An 18,887-nucleotide genomic window follows, 5' to 3' on the forward strand; every position below is an offset into this window, starting at 1 on the left:
TGCCTCTGCAGTTTTGATTCTGTTGATTTTTTAATCTTCTGTTTGTTTTTTATTTGCCCTTGTGTTTTGTGAGCAGCCTGTGAATAAGTAGGTGGCTGCTGCAGTGCTAACTGCCTCTTTTATTCTCAGCGCTCGGCAAGCCCTTCATTGTCTGCCTCCATCCCCACCCCCAGCTAGTCCACCTCTCTCTCTCTCTCTCTCTCTCTTTTTCTGTCTCTTGCCACCTGTGGTCTGTGCCCCACTCAGCAGCTGGAGTCATCTTTTAAAATCACAAATCATCTGATTCCAAAGCTTAGCATTTATTTTTAACTTTACATTTCACCTAAAATAAAATAAATCCCCAAGATGGCTGCTGAGGCCCCGGGTGACTTGATCCCTGTCAGCCCCCAAAGGCTTCTCTTTGGGCCCCTCCCCCCTCACTCATCACCTCCAGCCCAGCCTTCTTTCCAGGCCCTGGACATTCTGTGCCTCTTCATGCCTCAGGGCATTTGCACAGGCTGCTCTCTCAGCTGGAACAAGCATCCTCCCGTTCCCAGATTGGCTGAATTCTCTTATTTAAGTTTCCGAGTTAAGCAAGCCCTCTGAAATCCATCTCTGGCATCCAGGTTGGAGGACGTCTCTCTTGCTATTTGTTTTCTTACAGAGCCTCCTTGCCCCCATCTTTTCCTTTCTGGCATTTGCCAAGGATTTTTTTCTTTTTCTTCTTTTTTTTTTTTTTTGAGATGGAGTCTCGCTCTGTTGCCCAGGCTGGAGTGCAGTGGTGCGATCTCAGCTCACTGCAGTCTCTGTCTCCCAGGTTCAAGCAATTCTCCTGTGTCAGCCTCCTGAGTAGCTGGGATTACAGGCATGCACCACTACACCTGGCTAATTTTGTATTTTTAGTAGAAACGGGGTTGTTGGTCAGGCTGGTCTCAAACTCCTGAACCACCTGCCTCGGCATCTCAAAGTGCTGGGATTACATGTGTGCCACAGATTTTTAATTACCTATTTTATTTGTCCACCTGGCCAATGCCTATCTCTCCCATGAGGACAGGGCCATGGCTATAGTTCACTATGGGTAGTGTAGTCCCTAAGATGGAGGGAACCTTGGTATGCATTCGGTGACAGAATCCATGAAGGGACTCCCTCCTGCCCACTCTGTCCAGCAAATAAATCATGGGAGTGCAGGGCAGCAGCGACAGGGTCCCCTCAAAGCATGCGGCAGGATGGGGCAACCTGCCATCACTCCCCTGGACTCAGAATCCTGAATTCAGGAGACCCAACCCAGATCTCAGCTGTCACAAAACAGGTTGCAGTGACTCTCCATGCTCCCAGATCCCCTCACGTACGGGTTCTGCGCCTGTGGGCACGGTGGAGGTCACAGGCATAAAATTAGTGCCACCCGAAGACACGGTGCCTCTAGGTTGGTGGGTCAATCTCTGTATTTTTAATTGGTCTCCTTGAACAAATAAGATAAGATTGATTTCATGTTTTGTCGTCTTCAGATTAACAGAATTTACCCTCATTTGTTTAAAAAGGGGGAAAGAATGCCTGTTTCTGATTTGTTCTGATACATTTATTAAATGTAATCATATAGTAAAAAATTCAGCGATGTTACAAACAGCAGGAAAATATTAAACTTTCCATGTACAAAGTTTGGATCATAAAATATGTTTCGTGGGGCTCTCACTGAAACGGGACACAACCTTCATGACACTCACAATTAGTTGCTAAGAGGCTCGATGTAACCCAGAAGGCAGAGAGTGGAGGAGCTGTCTACCGAGTGGGCTCTTGCTTCACAGAGCCCAGGCTCTGGCTGCTTCCCTCTCTGAGGCTTCCGCTGGCATTTGGAACATGGGTTTAGAGTTCCCTCTGTCTATCTCGTGTTTCTTTCTCTCCTTCTTAGGAATAAAGTAAGCTCACGGAAAATCTTACTTTTTTGTTCAGATGGAACCTGTTTCTTGTGTACCACCCTTTTATTTCCGCTACCCATCGACCCCACCAATAAACAAACGAATATCCCCACTCAGGAGTCCAATGTAGAAAGGAGAAAAATTTCTTTTTGTAATGAAAACCTAGAGGTGCTACTTACTGAGTGCCCTGAGTTGATGGCTTAGGAAAGGGCTTCCTCAGACTCCAAAAGATTTGTTCATGTTGGAGAAGCAGTTAACATTGATTTATCTCTGGTCATGAACGGACACGGTTCAAGCTAACACTTCCCACATGCTGTGTTTGTCTGTGCTGGCTGCTATACAAACTGCCATAGACTGGGTGGATTAAACAACAGGAATTTCTGTTCTCACAGCTCTGGAGCTGGAAGTCTGGGATCCAGGTGTGGGTGGGGTTGGTAACTTCTGAGTCTCTCTTCTTGACCTGTGGATGACCATCTCCTGCCTGTGTCTTCACATGTTCCTCTGTGTGTGTCTGTGTCCTGATGTCCTCTTATAAGGATGCCAGTCAATATTGCTTTAGGGTTGCCCAGTTACCTCGTTTAATCTTAATTACCGCTTTTAAGGTCCTGTTTTGAAATACAGTCACATTGAGGTGGTGGGGGTTAGGACTTCAATATAAGAATTTTGTGGGGGACCAGGGGCAGTGGCTCATGCCACCCAGCACTTTGGGAGGCTGAGGCAGGTGGATCACCTAAGGTGAGGAGTTCGAGACCAGCCTGGCCAACATGGTGGAACCCGTCTCTACTAAAAATACAAAAAAAAAAGCCGGGCATGGTTGCGGGCGCCTATAATCCAGCTTATGCTGGAGGCTGAGGCAGAAGAATCGCTTGAACCTGGGAGGTGGAGGTTGCAGTGAGGTGAGATCGCGCCGCTGCACTCCAGCCTGGGTGACAGAGTGAGACTCCGTCTCAAAAAAAAATAAAAAGAAATTTTGGGGGGACACAATGATGTAGCCCATAGTGCCTGTGTATGCATGCGTGTGCATGTACACACACATGCACACACACACATGCACACGCGCACACACGCATGCGTGCACACACACACATGCACATGCATGCACCCACATGCACACACACACACACTCTCAGGCATACGCTCTGTACTTTTCTATAGGCCTCTTCCAGCTAAATTTTTAGTTTTAATCTGAGATATAGCAAAGGCCCAGTGATTAGGTCTTGCAATGAAAAGATTCCCTACAGAGACATATGGGGTGAGAACCCCATACACCTTCAGTGAAGCATCATTGGCCACGTGTCGGCTGTGGGGAGACCTGGCTGGCCCAGCACGCAGGCCAGTCTGTGTGCAGAATGGTCCCTGACAACTGGAACAACCGCTGTTGGTTCAGGGGCCCTCACGCTGCAGTCAGCACCACCTCAGCTGGGAAGGACAGGGATGTTTTAGGGAACTGATCCCCCAGGCTCCCATTCAGTCGGCAGCTCCAAGTGGACACAGAAACCTGTGAATCATGTCTGATGTGGCAGCCTTCCTGCTGAGCAGGCATCTGTGGTACCCCGGTTAAAGCCAAGACAATTCAGAGGCTGAGAGAAATGAAATCAAATCCCCAGGGGACTGAGGGAGCCCGTGGGCATCAGATGGAAGGAAAACGCCCCATGGCAGGAGTGGGAGTGGAGAGCATGAAATGCAGGCATGGCAATTTCCCCAGAATACTTTGGACTTCCCTGGACAATGCCACAGAGGACCCTGGGCATCCTGGGACACCAAGGAGCCTGCGCTTCCTCCTGGGCAGATGCAGGTTCTCATCTGTCGGCTCCTGGAGGTCTCACTGGAGAGGAGAACATTTGGCACCTGGCATGACTCCTGTAGAGCAGTCCCTGCCCTGCCCTGGGAGCTAATGGGTCTTTTCCACCTGCTGCAAAAATCGACTTGATTCAGATACCTCGTCCTGAGATTGGCTTACCCAGGTCTACACAGCCCCTCCAGGCAGACAAGACCCCTCACGTGTTGCCTCTGAATGAAACACAGGGTCCAGGCAGATGGAGTTCCAGGGATAGAGTGGGGCAAACCTTGGAATCTTGCTTGACTGAGTGTGGATGGCCCCTTGGCCTGACTCAAGGCTTGAGGGAGATGACAGAGGGTTAATTGAGGATGCCAGGGCCCTCCATGTGGCTCTGCACTCAGACTCTGCACCCTGTCTCTCCTGAGCCTGAGGCCACAACCCAGCCCTGCCCCATGGACCCCAGGCAGGAGGCTGTCGGCTCTCGACCCAGCTGGGTCTGGGGTGACATTCAGCTTCAGAAGTCATGCTTTTCTCCCAGCCCTGTGGATCCCACTCAGCATCGGGTGGCTAGTGCAGGAAGCCCTCTGCCTTTGTTTCTCTTGGGCACCTGCTCAAAGTCCCTTTACGTGCAAAGTCTTTATTCCTTGTTTCCTCCATCTCCACTTCCTCCCCCTGAAAAGAGCTGATGGCCAATTGTCACTGGGGCCCAGGAGAGGCTCCTTCCTCCCCTCTCACCTGGGCTCTTTGTCCTGTGCCACACCTGTCCTGGTCTTTGTGAGGCATGGCCGTCTCCACGCTGGGCTGATAGAAGTCCACCTCGCATCCTTTGAGAGAGCTTGAGTCACCTCTAGTTGCCATTTCTAGCCTCCCTCCCCGCCAACCCCCGAGAATGAGGGATGCTGGGACACTGCCCAGGTTCAGCATTCGGCACCGCAGGCTATAGAAGCTAAGGCAAGGTTTCCATTCACCATTCTGCATGTATTCTTCTTTCAGCGATGACTGCATATATCATTAGCAGTGTTCAGTAAGGGCCAAGCAAGACCAGGATCTCAGAGTCAAAGTTGAGCACCACATAGAGGCCGGAGCAGCACAAGGCAGGGGTTGGGGACAGGTGGGAAAATTGCTACCCGCTACCCAAGGCCACAGGTTATCCCAGTTGGATCCAGAGGCTGGAAGAGAGGAGTATAAGGCTGTTTGTCTTAAATAAAGGGCAGGGGGGCTAGAAAGCAAAGGTGGTGGGTGGGGCAGCTGTTTTAAACAGAGAGGCAGGGATACCTTTCTTGCAGTGGAACTTCTTCAGACCTGAGATGGAAATGAAATGAGGGAGCCCCATGGAGGTCTGAGGGGAGTGTTCCAGACAATGAGAACAGGATTGCAAAACTCCTGGGAAGTGGGCAAACTGGTGTGGCCAGAATGAACCCAAGCAAGGTGCAGGGAAACCTCACTGAACTTCAGTGTTTTCATTCTGAAAAGTGGAGTGATGAGACGTGAGAAGTAGAAATGATACATTGTATGTAGTGCATATGGAAGTTGACCCTCGGTAGTGGCCTCCATGACTGTCCCTACTCTAGGCACACGTTGTGGCGCTGATCTGTAAAGACGTGTGAAGGTCTCCTCTGACTGTACCTTCCATGTGGGGTCATGGCCCTCCTCCTCTCACAACTTTCCATGGCTCCCTTTTACCCAGATCAGCTCCATTGTTGGCTTCCGGGTCTTTCATTTCCTCCCCCACCAATCCCACCAACTCCTCCCTCCATCCTTGTGATCCTTAGTCCAATCCTGAGCCTCTTTCTTGGGGTCCTTCTCAGGTACCCATTTACCTTCCACCTTGGGAGGTTGTGAATGACTTTTTTCTTTCTTTCTTTCTTCCTTTTTTTTTTTTTTTTTTTTTTTTTTTTACAGTGCTTGTGTATTACTTTTAGTAATTAATTTAAAAAACCCAAAAAGGTCATTTTTAGTTAAAAAAGATACAGACACACATGCACAAACTGTTTATAATCGTTTGTCCCCCAAGAATTTGAGGCCTCAACTATAGAATTTAAGTCACTCAAGGAGACTCAGACTGCAATCCCCATTCAGTGACTGCTCTATGCCATGGGTCTTTCTCTAAGCCACATACACATTTACCCAGAACATGGATGCTGGGACTTTCTAAGCCTGGCTAGTTTCTCAGTGGGTCACCTCAGGCTCCCAAGGATTGAGACTCCTGGGAGGCCAGGCCTTTCTGGCTTATTCTAAAGAAATTAGATCATAAATGCACCTTGTTATTTTCAGGAGATGGAAAGCAACTTGACAACCACGACCCTGCCTCGCATGTGTTGGACTTTGATTTTTCTTGTTGCCATTTCATTTTCAGTTACCTGCAAGTTGTTTGAGGGCTGTGAGCCTTGTTACCTCAGCTCTCAAGGGCCAGGTAGAGTCCAGAATCAACACCCCGTTTCACTTGACTTTCAAACTAGAAGAGGAGCTCACAGCTGAGTTTCACCAGGTAGGAGAAAAAGGAATTTTATTGTATGTGAAGAGCTGATACAGAACATCTCTGTGCTCCCAGAACTCCATTGCCTGTTCTTTGGGAGACTTCTGGTGTCTGTTTGCTGGTTCTGCCCTTTGAGTAGAGTCTCTTTCTGGTCATTTCAAAACTGGATCGCCTGACTTCAGGGCAGGGTGGAAGTGTCAGAGAACAACAAAGAGCCGGTTGCCCTCTCCTTCACTGGAGGAGAGCAGAGCAAAATGCTCAGAAAAAAAAAAAGCACTTTGTTTCTTCAACATTAGTATTTTGAGTGTTTTGCAGCTCAGCTTCTTAGGTATAACCACTGCTTCTCAACACTGAGGTACTGTATTAGTCTGTTCTCATACTGCTTAATAAAGACATACCCGAGACTGGATAATTTGTAAAGGAAAGAGGTTTAATGGACTCACAGTTCCATATGGCTGGGGAGGCCCCACAATCATGGCAGAAGATGAAGGAAGAGCAAAGTCACGTCTTACATGGTGGCAGGCAAGAAGGCGTGTGCAGGGAACTACCCTTTATAAAACCATCAGATCTTGTGAGACTTATTCACTATCATGAGAGCAGGGCAGGAAAAACTCACTGCTGTGATTCAGTTACCTCCCACCGGGTCCCTCCCATGACATGTGGGGATTATTACAATTCAAGATGAAATTTGGGTGGGGACACAGAGCCAAACCCTATCAGGTGGTATATTTAGTGTTACTCTTCTTCCACATCAGAACTTGACAGATGATTCAAGAACATTCCAACACAATCCTGAACCTCACTTGCTTCATCTGTAAAATGGGGATAATGCCTACTTCACCGGGCCATTGTGAGGCTTAAAGGGATTCTGTGAGGTAAAGGAAGTCTGTGTGAAGTCCCAGCACAGTATCTAGCATAGAGGGCACTGTAGAATGAGAAGGGTGAAGATGAGTCCACTGTAGCCTTATGGGGAAATCACTCTGAGGCAGGACCACACTTCATCAGAATCTGATTTCGTGTGGTTTGCCCACAAGGCAGTTTTAATCCTGTGATTATTATGGGGTGGGGGGATGTGAACTTCTGATTGGAAATGTTACTGATTTACTTACCCATGAACAAAATCAGTTTAACCTTATGAAGGTAATTAAGGCTTCTGCTGGGGACTCCTTTGCTTCTGTAAACTGCAGGTGGTAACACCGCCCAGTCAGCCTTGATGGGGAAGAGGGAAAGGTGGCTGGGCCTTCCAGGGTGGCTCTCCCCACAGGAGCAGGACCGATGCTTACAAGTTTTCAGCTCTCTGAGGGCGGCAGGAACCTGGAAATCCAGGCTTCTAGGACCCCTGTGGCCATTTTCAGAAATGGAGCAGGTCCCCCAGGTATGAAGGGTACCTGGAAATTCAAGAGTATGACTGCCCATGGGCCTCTGTGGCTTGAAAATATTATCGGGGCAAAATTTGTCATTCCTTATTCAGAGCTAAAGTGCTCATTGCACATAGTCCTGGGAGAAATAACAGGACAATCAGCTTTGACGTGACGGACACAGGCAGAAGTGATTTGTGGAAGTGGGCTTGGACAGAGGGAACAATTCTGGAGGTTTAACTGGGAGAACAAAGAGCTGGAAGAAGGAGGTAGTGCAGAGGCCCTCAGAAGGGGAACGACCTGGAGCCACACAAAGACGGGCTTTGCTTCCTTCATGTTTTGCTTGGGACCGAACTTGCTTTCTCCTGTGTAGCTGATTCTCTGGTTTGTGTGCAGAAACACTGCCAACACTGCCATTTAAATAAGGATTTCAGGAAGTAAAAGGGAAAAAAAATACTGGAGTGAGAATTTATGGTGCAGCGTATTTAATGATATTAAGATGCAGAGTGGCAATTTAAGACATTTTGCTGCCTCTCAGGGAGTTTTGTAGGTATACAGGCTAATTTTCAGAAGGCTTATTGGGGGTAGGGGAGAAATCATTTGCCTACCTACGGTGAGGTATAATCACTAGTACCTTGGCATTTATTAGAATTTGGAAGAAAGATGGAAAAAAATCAGTCTACTTTATTGAAATCTTTTGCAGAAATGTGACACAACCATTTTCTTTTTTCTCTCTCTCTTTTTTTAATTATACTTTAAGTTCTATGGTACATGTGCACAACGTGCAGGTTTGTTACATATGTATACATGTGCCATGTTGGTGTGCTGCACCCATTAATTCGTCATTTACATTAGGTATATCTCCTAATGCTATCCCTCCCCCTCCCCCACCCCACAACAGACCCCAGTGTGTGATGTTCCCCTTCCTGTGTCCAAGTGATCTCATTGTTCAATTCCCACCTATGAGTGAGAACATGTGGTGTTTGGTTTTTTGTGATTGGAATAGTTTGCTGAGAATGATGGTTTCCAGCTGCATCCATGTCCCTACAAAGGACATGAACTCATCCTTTTTTATGGCTGCATAGTATTCCATGGTGTATATGTGCCACATTTTCTTAATCCAGTCTGTCATTGATGGACATTTGGGTTGGTTCCAAGTCTTTGCTATTGTGAATAGATGACACAACCATTTTCAAATAGTTTTTATTACCACCAAAACAATATTCATGAACTAAAAGCTAATGTAAGGAATCAAAATTCTTACAGTGGTTACTTTGGCTAGGAGAAATAGAATTGTTTTCCTCTTTTCAATTTTCTGTATATTTTTTAATTTTAAAGAAAATGTGAGTCCTGTATAGTGATAGGATCGCAAATTTAAAATGTGTGTGTGTGTTTTTTTCTTTTTTCTGCAATAGGGTTACATGATGGAAAATCGAATCTCAGGTTTAAAGTGTGACACAGATGTGTTTGCCACTTTTGAAGGTGACACTGTTGTTATGCTTCAGGTAAGATTCGGGAAATGTTTTCAAGATCAAGAGTTACCCAGAAGTCTGAAGTGTTTCATATGTTTTATCTTTATCTGATTGCCTTATTTAATTGGCAGGTGCTTTCCTGTGAGGCACTTGATATTTGTTGTAGCTGAACAGGGGATGAAATTATTTCTCTCTTAGCTGATCTTTGATTTTGAATTTTATCTTTTTGGTTTAAGAAAACCGCTTACACATAGTGAGTCAGATTCTTCTACTGGGAAGGGCATTTTGGAAGAGTACATATGTAAGGGCCCAGAAGATGAACAAGCGAAAGACATGAAAACCCAATTTACAAAAGAACGACAATGGATCAGCCTCTTAATGATCAAGGAAATACATATTAGACTATTCTGCAATACTGTTTTCCTTTCTCAACCCAGTCGGCTCATGTTTTAAAGTATGTTGAAGTCGCTGTGCTGGCACGGGGCGTCCTCTTGCATGTTGCTGTTGAACCATGTATAATTCTACTTCTGGGCTGTATTTTAAGGTAACAGCCTGAAATACAGAAAACTTTAAGGCACAAACATTTTCACCAGTACATTATTTATTATAGCAATAATGTTGGAGTCCAAATTTTCAACAATAGGAAAATTATTATACAGTATAAATCATGCTCTGGCCATTCAGTGGGGAATTATATAGCTTTTAAAATAGTGCTTTCAAAGAGTGCTATTTATAACCGAAATTTAAAACTCATGGTGAGTAAAAATGCTACAAAAACCTACAAGTCATGCATTGTTTAACAACAGGAACATGTTCTGAGATATGTGTCATTAGGCCGTTTCATCGTTGTGTGAACTTCATAGAGTGCCCTCACACAAACCTGGATGGCACGGCCTACTCCGCACCTAGGCTCTGTGGTGGAGCCTATTGCTCCCAGGCTGCATGCCTGTAGGGCATGATACTGTACTTGAATACCACAGGCTACTGCAACATAATTTTTGTTTGTTTAATGATACGTAATATTTTTACATATATAAGGGATACATGCGATATTTTGTTACATGCCTGGAGTGTGTAATGATCAAGCCAGAGTTCTTAGGGTGTCCATCACCTCGAGTATTTATCATTTCTATTTGTTGAGAACATTTCAAGTCCTCTCTTCTATGTATTTTGAAATATGCCGTATATTGTTGTTAACGATAGTCACTCTACTCTGCCATGGAACATTATAACTTATTCCTTCCACCTGACTGTATATTTGTACTGATTGATCAACTTCTGTTCATCCCCCCTACCCCCCCCCACACCTTTCCCAGCTTCTGGTATCTATCATTCTAATCTTTACTGCTATGAGATCAACTTTTTTCGCTCCCATGTATGAGTAAGAACATGCCATATTTGTGTTTCTGTGCCTGACTTATTTCACTTCACATAATGACCTCCAGTTCCATTCATGTTGCTGCAAATGAAATGATTTCATTTTTTATGGCCAAATAGTATTCCATTAAATACACACACACACACACACACACACACACACACACACACACACACACATTTTCTTTGTTCATTTCTTCATGTGATGGGTATTTAGGTTGATTCCACATCTTTGCTATTGTGACTAGTGCTGCAAATGTGGGTGCAGGTATACCTTTGATATATTGATTTATTTTTCCTTTGCATAAATACCCACTAGTGGGATTGCTGGGTCATAGGGTAGTTCTATTTTTAGGTTTTGTTTGTTTGTTTGTTTGTTTTGTTTTTGAGAAACCTTCATACTGTTTTTTATAGTGGCTGTACTAATTTACCTTCCCACCAACAGTGCCTAACACAATTTTTATGTTTAAGTATTTGCATTTGGAAGCACATCCAAGCATGGATAAGGTGATGTGTTGTGCTATGACATCATGATGGCAAAGATATCACTAGGTGATGGGAAATTTTTAGCTGGGGCACTTGACTGTATAAAGAATGTGATCATGATTTGAGGTTTTTAAAAAAGGACAACAGGGACTCCTGGACTGCTAAGATAGAATAGCCCCAATTCCTCACAGATTTTCCTCTTCACAATTAAACTCCCCGGACAAAATACAACAGACAAGCATGGGAAGAGAAGACCCTGGAAGGGGGAAGGAAGAAGGAGGCTGCCGAGGGACTTTGGGACTTGAAGAATGAAACAGCAATAAGGTCTCTGGATTTCCTTATTTTCTCCCATATATCCCAGACAGGATACATGTCCCCTGTATCTCTAATAGGCACACACAAAATATGCTCCAGGAGACACCTAATCCCCTAGCCAAAGGACCAGAAAGATGGTGGCCTGAGGACCGAAAATCTTTTTGGTAATACCCATGCTACACCAGCCAGACACAACAAAAAGGCATAACCACTCTCCCCACCCCCATTGACAATTTCAGCCTCACTGGGAGCTGATCTTCCACTGGATCCCTGACCTAAGGAAGCAGGCAGAAGCAGGGGTAGTACTCCTATCCCCCACCCAGTGGCGTTTGTGGGGCTGAGCAGGGAGCTCATCTTTTATCCTTCTCCTGGTGGAAACAGGTGGCGCTCAGATTCCCCACCAGAGTAGTGTCAGCAAGGCCCGGTGGCGAATCCACCCCCACTCAGCAGCAACAAGAACCAATGAGGTGGCTTAATGTGGAGGCCATCACCAGTGTGCTTCCGCTACCCACCCTGGGGCCAACAGGGGTCCAGCAGGAAGCTGAGTCTCTCCTCCCATCTGACATCAATTAGACTAACCAGGAGGTGTGAGTAGGGACTAGTCACTACTCTGTGTTCTCCCCACCCCTGGTGTCAGTGGGCCCAGTGAGGAGCTGAAGCTCTACATCCACAAGACAACAAGAAACTGGATCAAGCAGCGTACAGCAGAGCCAGTGGACACTTTGACCTTTTCCCTCCCTGTCCCCTAAACCCCCAAAGGGGATTTAGTGGGGAGGTGAGGCTCTAGCCTCACCTGGCATCAACAGAATGAAATAGGACAAAGTGGGGGAGTTAATATCCTTCTTCCTCCTCCCCTATTGTGGCAGGAACCAGTAAGCAGCGGAGCCTTCACCTCATCCAGCATCAGTGAGGCACAATGACGTGGTGGGAAATGGGGGTAGTTGGCCCTGTGCTTCCCCACTCCCTTCCCTGATGTCAGCAGGACCAGGAGGAACTGAACTTGCCCCCAACCTGTCTCCAACAAGGCAGCGTGAGTCAGCGCTCCTTCTTCCCCAGCATGGTGTCGACGGGACCCAGCAGGAAAGTGAACATATACCCATCAGGACCTTTTGCTATACTTCAAGATTAAATATCATCTCATAATATCATATCTAAATACACTGGGTACAACAGAACATCACTTGTTATAAAAGAACCAAGAAAATCACAACTTGAATGAGAAAGTCAATAGATGCTGATACCAAGGAGAATCCAATGTTGGAATTATCTGATAAGGATTTTAAAATACCCACTATAAAAGTGCTTCAAAGGTGCACAAAACTGCTACAAATGCTCTTAAAACAAATTTTTAACATAGAAAAAAAATATAAGCAAATAAAAGGGTACCAAATTCAAATGATAGAGTTAAAAATATAATGCAACAAACTTGCAGTCTGACCCCAATAATAGATATGATAGAGGGTGGAATCAGTGAATTTGATGCCAGATCAACAGAATTTACCCAGTCTGAACAACAGAGAAGAAAAACATGAACAGAATCATAGGGATTCGTGGAACAATAACAAAAGAGCTAGCATTTGCATTATCAGAGTCTCAGAAGGAGAGAAGTGTGTTGCTCAATGTATGCAAAGGAAATACTTCAGACGATTATATTTAAAAAGTGAGGAGGGCAAAGAGACCTAAATGGAGGTAAGGTTTCTACACTTCACTCCGAGTAGTAAAACATTAATATCACTTGACTATGATGAGATATATCACAAGTATTTACATGTAAATAATAAGACTATACAATATGATATTGTGATATTCTGGGGGAAAACCTGATAGAAATGAAAGGAGAAATAGACAAATCAACAATTATAGTTGGAGATTTCAACACATTTACTTCAATGGTTAACAAAACTACTAGACAGCAAATCAGAAAGGATAGGAAAGAACTGAAAAACAGGCGCTGCTGGGCCTGCAGGTCTCTGTTGAGCAGCGGATGCGGGTCTCTGTTCCACAGGATGGGGTTTGTTAGAGCTGTTAAGAATAAGGCCTACTTTAAGAGATACCAAGTGAAATTTAGACGACGACTTGAGGGTAAAACCGATTACTATGCTCAGAAATGCTTGGTGATACGGGATAAAAATAAATACAACACACCCAAATACAGGATAGTAGTTCATGTAACAGATATCATTTGTCAGATTGCTTATGCCAGTATAGAGGGGAATATGATAGTCTGCGCAGCATATGCACACGAACTGCCAAAATATGGTGCGAAGGTTGGCCTGACAAATTATGCTGCAGCGTATTGTACTGACCTGCTGCTGGCCCGCAGGCTTCTCAATAGGTTTAGCATGGACAACATCTATGAAGGCCAAGTGTAAGTGACTGGCAAATGAATACAATGTGGAAAGCATTGATGGTCAGCCAGTTGCCTTCACCTGCTATTTAGATGCAGGCCTTGCCAGAACTATCACTGGCAATAAAATTTTTGGCTTCCTGAAGGGAGCTGTGGATGGAGGCTGGTCTGTCCCTCACAGTACCAAATGATTCCCTGGTTATGATTTTGAAAGCAGGGAATTTAATGCAGAAGTACACCGGAAGCACATCACGGGCCAGAATGTTGCAGATTACATGCGCTACTTAATGGAAGAAGATGAAGATGCTTACAAGAAACAGTTCTCTCAATACATAAAGAACAGCGTAGCTCCAAACATGATGGAGGAGATGTTTAAGAAAGCTCATGCTGGCCGGGCGCGGTGGCTCAAGCCTGTAATCCCAGCACTTTGGGAGGCCGAGGCGGGTGGATCACGAGGTCAGGAGATCGAGACTATCCTGGCTAACATGGTGAAACCCTGTCTCTACTAAAAATACAAAAAACTAGCCGGGCGCGGTGGCGGGCGCCTGTAGTCCCAGCTACTCGGAGGCTGAGGCGGGAGAATGGCGTGAACCCGGGAGGCGGAGCTTGCAGTGAGCCGAGATCGCGCCACTGCACTCCAGCCTGGGTGACAGAGTGAGACTCCGTCTCAAAAAAAAAAAAAAAAAAAAAAAAAGAAAGCTCATGCTGCTATACATGAGAATCCAGTCTATGAAAAGAAGCCCAAGAAAGAAGTTAAAAAGAAGAGGTGGAACCGTCCCAAAATGTCCCTTGCTCAGAAGAAAGATCGAGTGGCTCAAAAGTAGGCAAACTTCCTCAGAGCTCAGGAGCGGGCTGCTGAGAGCTAAACCAAACCATTTTCTATGAAGATTTTTCGGATAAAGACAATAAACTTATGGACAGCAAAAAAAAAAAAAAAAAAGGGACTGAAAACCGTAATCAAGCAACAGGATTTAATTAAAATGGATGGAACACTCTATTCAGCAGGAGGAGCATGCATGTTTTTCAAGCATTGGTGGAACTTTCTTCAAGATGGACTATCTCCTGGGCCATTAAAAAAAAAAAACTCAGCAAATTTAAAAGAATTAAAAAGATATAGAATATGTTTTCTCATCATAATAGAGTGAAATGAGAAATCAAGAACAGAAAGAAAAGAAGAATATTTGTAAACACTTAGAAATGGAGCAACATACTTCAACTAATCCATAGGTTAAATAGGAAATTTTAATGGAACGTTAAAAAGACATAGAGATGAGTGAGCATGAACACACAACACATCAAAGTGTATGGGATGCAGATAAAATAGTGCTGAAAGGAAAATTCATAGTACTAAATGCTTATTTTAGAAAAGAGGAAAGGTCTCAAATCATTCACCTAAATCCCTACCTCAAGAACAGTGAAAGAGCAAAATAAGTAGAAACCAAACAGAAGAAAGGAAATAATAAAGTTAAGATTATACATTAATAAAATTGAAGCCAGGAGAACAATAGAGAAAATCCATGAAACAAAAGGCTGGCTCTGAAAAGAATCACCAAAGTTGATAACCTCTAGCAAGATTGACAAAGTTAAAAATTAAGAAGGTTCAAATCACCAGTATCAGGAATGAAACAGAAGATATATCTAGAGATCATGCCACCATTAAAAAATAATGAGGTTGCCAGGCATGGTGGCTCACACCTCTAATCCCAGCAATTTGGGAGGCTGAGGCAGGCAGATTACCTGAGGTCAGAAGTTTGAGACCAGCCTGGGCAACATGGTGAAACCCCATCTCTACTAAAAATACAAAAATTAGCCAGGTACGATGGTGCACATCTGTAATCCCAGCTTCTTGGGAAGCTGAGGCAGGAGAATCACTTGAACTTGGGGCTCAGAGGCTGCAGTGAGCCAAGATTGTGCCACTGCATTCCAGCCTGGGTGACAGAGTGAGACTTTGTCTCCAAAAAAAAGGAGGGAATACTAGAAAATAGCTTTACATTGATAAATTTGACGACTTAGAAGAAATGGTCCAGTTCCTCAAAAACTAGAAACTGTCTGACTCAACAAAGTTGAAACAGACAAACTGAATTGTCCTATAATCTTAAAGAAATTGAACCCTGGCCGGGCGCGGTGGCTCAAGCCTGTAATCCCAGCACTTTGGGAGGCCGAGACGGGCGGATCACGAGGCCAGGAGATCGAGAGACGATCCCGGCTAACACGGTGAAACCCCGTCTCTACTAAAAAATACAAAAAAACTAGCCGGGCGAGGTGGCGGCGCCTGTAGTCCCAGCTACTCGGGAGGCTGAGGCAGGAGAACGGCGTAAACCCGGGAGGCGGAGCTTGCAGTGAGCTGAGATCCGGCCACTGCACTCCAGCCTGGGTGACAGAGCAAGACTCCGTCTCAAAAAAAAAAAAAAAAAAAAAAAAAGAAATTGAACCCTTCATAATAATATAAAAGCTCCTGAAAAATAGATCTCCCGGCCTTGAAGCTTTGGAGAATTCTATTTACCATTTAAAGAAGAATGTTACTCTCTCCTCTTCTATTTTCAGAAAATTCTATTTCCAGAAAACAGAAGAGGAGAGGGTACTCCTTGATCATTTTAGAAGGCTAGTATTACTCTGATACTAAAAGTAGACAAAGATAGAAGAAAAAAGGAGTAAAGCTACATGATAGTAGCACTCATGAATGTAGATACAGAAATCTTCAACAAAATATTCAACAAATTGAATCTGATAATGTACAAAATGAATTACATGTGGCAACCTAGTGGAATTTATCTCTAATATGCAAGTATGCTTCAACATTCAAAAGTCAGTCAAATGCAATCCACCACATCAACAGACCAGAGGAGAAAAGGTCACATGATCATGTCAGTTTACACAGAAAAAACATTTGACAAAATCCAACAACGATTCGTGATAAAAACTCAGCAAACTAGGAAAGAAGAGAATTTCCTCAACTTGAAAAAGAGAGTCTACAAAAATTATAGCTAACATCGTGCTTAATAGTGGAACATTGAATACTGTTCCCCCAAGATTAGGAAAAAGGCAAGAATGTCCATTGTTATTCAACTAGTGCCAAAAGTTTTAGCAGTGCAATAAGGCGATAAAAATAAATTAAAACATAGAGATTAGAAGGGAAGAAAAAACTGTAGCTTTCTGACAAAGTTTCAAAAGCAATCCAGTGGAGGAAAGATGGCCTTTTAAGCAAATAGAGGTGGAGTAATTGGACATCCACAGGCAATAAACTGAACCTCAACCTAAGTCTCACACATTATAAAGATATCTAACTCAAAATGAATTACTTAAATATAAAATGTGAAATGATAAAGCTTTTAGAAAAAAGGATAAAATCCTTGAGACCTGGGGATAGGGAAGAAGTTCTTAGGGTTGACATCAAAAGCACATTTCATAAAAGGAAAAATTGGTAAGCTGGATTTCATGAAAACTAAATTTTTTGTTCTATGAAAGACCGTGTGAAGAAAATGAAAAGATAAGCTACAGACAGGAAGAATATATTTTCAAATGACACCTCCAACAAAGGACTTGAGTCTAGAATGTATAAAGAACTCTCAAAACTCAACAGTGAAAAACAAACAATCCAATTAGAAAGTGGTCAAAGAACATCAGCAGACATTTCACGGAAGAGGATAATCCCATGACAAACAAGCACATGAAAATAGGTACATCTTTGTAGCCATTATAGAAATGCAAATCAAAACTCCTATGAGATATTACTACATTTCTATTAGAATGGCTAAAATAAATATTAATAACATGAAAATTGAATAATCTTTGTGGATTTCACCAACACTGTTTTCCTGGTTGGGATGCCATTAAATGTTGTGTAAAGTGTTACCACTGGGAGAAAACAGTTAAAGGGTGCATAGGATCTCTCTGAATTATTTATTTCTTTTGCTTCATTGCTACAGTTACATTCATGTAAATGCTACAATTACATTTAAAGAATTTTTTAAAAGGTATAAAACAAAAACCTATGCATGAGTAAGTTTAGAAAGAAATAGAGCAAAATATTGATACCTCTATGTTGTAAGTGGTCTTGATGATTAAAAAAGAACATTCTTTCCATTGTTATTTATCTTAAAAAGTGTATTAGAATGAGGATGGCGGCATGGTATTTAGTGGCAGCTCCCCATTCCCTCTTAGCTTTTAGCAATATCTATAGGAGAGTAGCTTGTTTGGGGGAGAATTGAGACTTACAATTTAACTTGGGCTAGATTAAAAATTGTCTGTTTTTTGTCTCCCTCCTGTTTAAATGTTGCATCAAAAAGTCTTCTTAAGAATATTCAGTAATTCAGACGTTACACTAATTCACATTCTCCATCTCAGCTTGTGATCCAAGTGAGGTTTTTTGACAGCTTGCTCTTTGGGAGTATATTTTAAACATAAGCATGTGATTCAACAGCACTTGACCCTGAAGTTGTGATTTAGTGCTTTTAATTGCAAGCTCTAGCTTGTGAGCATTATGGAAAGGCTGTTTAGTGTGTTATGGGAATTGTCACAATTTCTGACTGTGAACTCTAGTGGAAGCATGGGGAAAAACAGGGACTTCTTGTTGTTTATCACGTAAGTGGGAGCATGGAACATGAAATGAGGAACTCTGAACCGTGAACAGCAGGAACGTGCAGGGATGCTGGGCGCAGGGAGGCTGAGCACCTGGTTGGGAGAATGAACATCATCAGCGTAGAAAGCCGGGCACCCTGTGCACTAAGAACGCACACAAGTGCTCCAAGGCCTAGGCTGGGGAAGGAACCAGGGCATAGTCCAGTTTCACAGTCTGCTAAGAAACAGATCACCAGATCCCTTAAGTCCAGACTGTAAGCCTTGTTTTGACCAATTTGCCAGACAGATATCTTCCAGACACATACTGGAAAAATGCTACCTCAAGCGATGATCCAGCTGGAAACACTTCTTGTATAAGTGGGGTGTGTCAAGGGTCCCCAAGATCACCCCCAATATTGATGATTCACAAGGAGAACTCATAGGACTTGACATATACTTGTACTCATGGCTATGATTTATTACAGCAAAATCGTATGTAAAAAATACATATATATGCACACACGCATCTCTGTCTCTCACACACACACAAACACACACTCTCACACACATACAAAATGCAAGGTCAGCAAAGGAAAAAGGCACATGGGCTGAAGTCCAGAGGAAACCAGAAACAAGTTTCCAAGAGTCCTCTCTCAATGGAGTCGTGCAGGACATGCTTAATTCCCCCAGCAACAAATTGTGACAATGCATGTGAAATGTTTACCAGGGAAACTCAGTAGAGACTCAGTGTCCATGGTTTTTATTGGGGGCTGGTCATGTAGACTCCCTCTGCCTAGCACATATCAATGCAGACTTTCAGAAGAAAG

General features: G+C 43.7%; 1 protein-coding gene and 1 pseudogene across 2 annotated transcripts in view; both read left to right on the forward strand.

The window, feature by feature from the left end:
• Positions 1–18,887, forward strand: part of ACOXL (acyl-CoA oxidase like) — a 264,996-nt gene that overhangs the window by 230,018 nt on the left and 16,091 nt on the right. For both annotated transcript variants that reach the window (XM_045368880.3, XM_074011246.1), the window contains 2 exons: positions 6,029–6,160; positions 8,922–9,011. In XM_045368880.3, coding sequence (XP_045224815.2) covers positions 6,029–6,160; positions 8,922–9,011 — 222 coding nt within the window. The remainder of the gene's footprint in view (positions 1–6,028; positions 6,161–8,921; positions 9,012–18,887) is intronic.
• On the forward strand, positions 10,784–14,369 carry LOC107127048 (large ribosomal subunit protein uL18-like; annotated as a pseudogene).

This window comes from Macaca fascicularis, chromosome 13 (assembly GCF_037993035.2).
Source record: "Macaca fascicularis isolate 582-1 chromosome 13, T2T-MFA8v1.1".
NCBI lineage: Eukaryota > Metazoa > Chordata > Mammalia > Primates > Cercopithecidae > Macaca > Macaca fascicularis.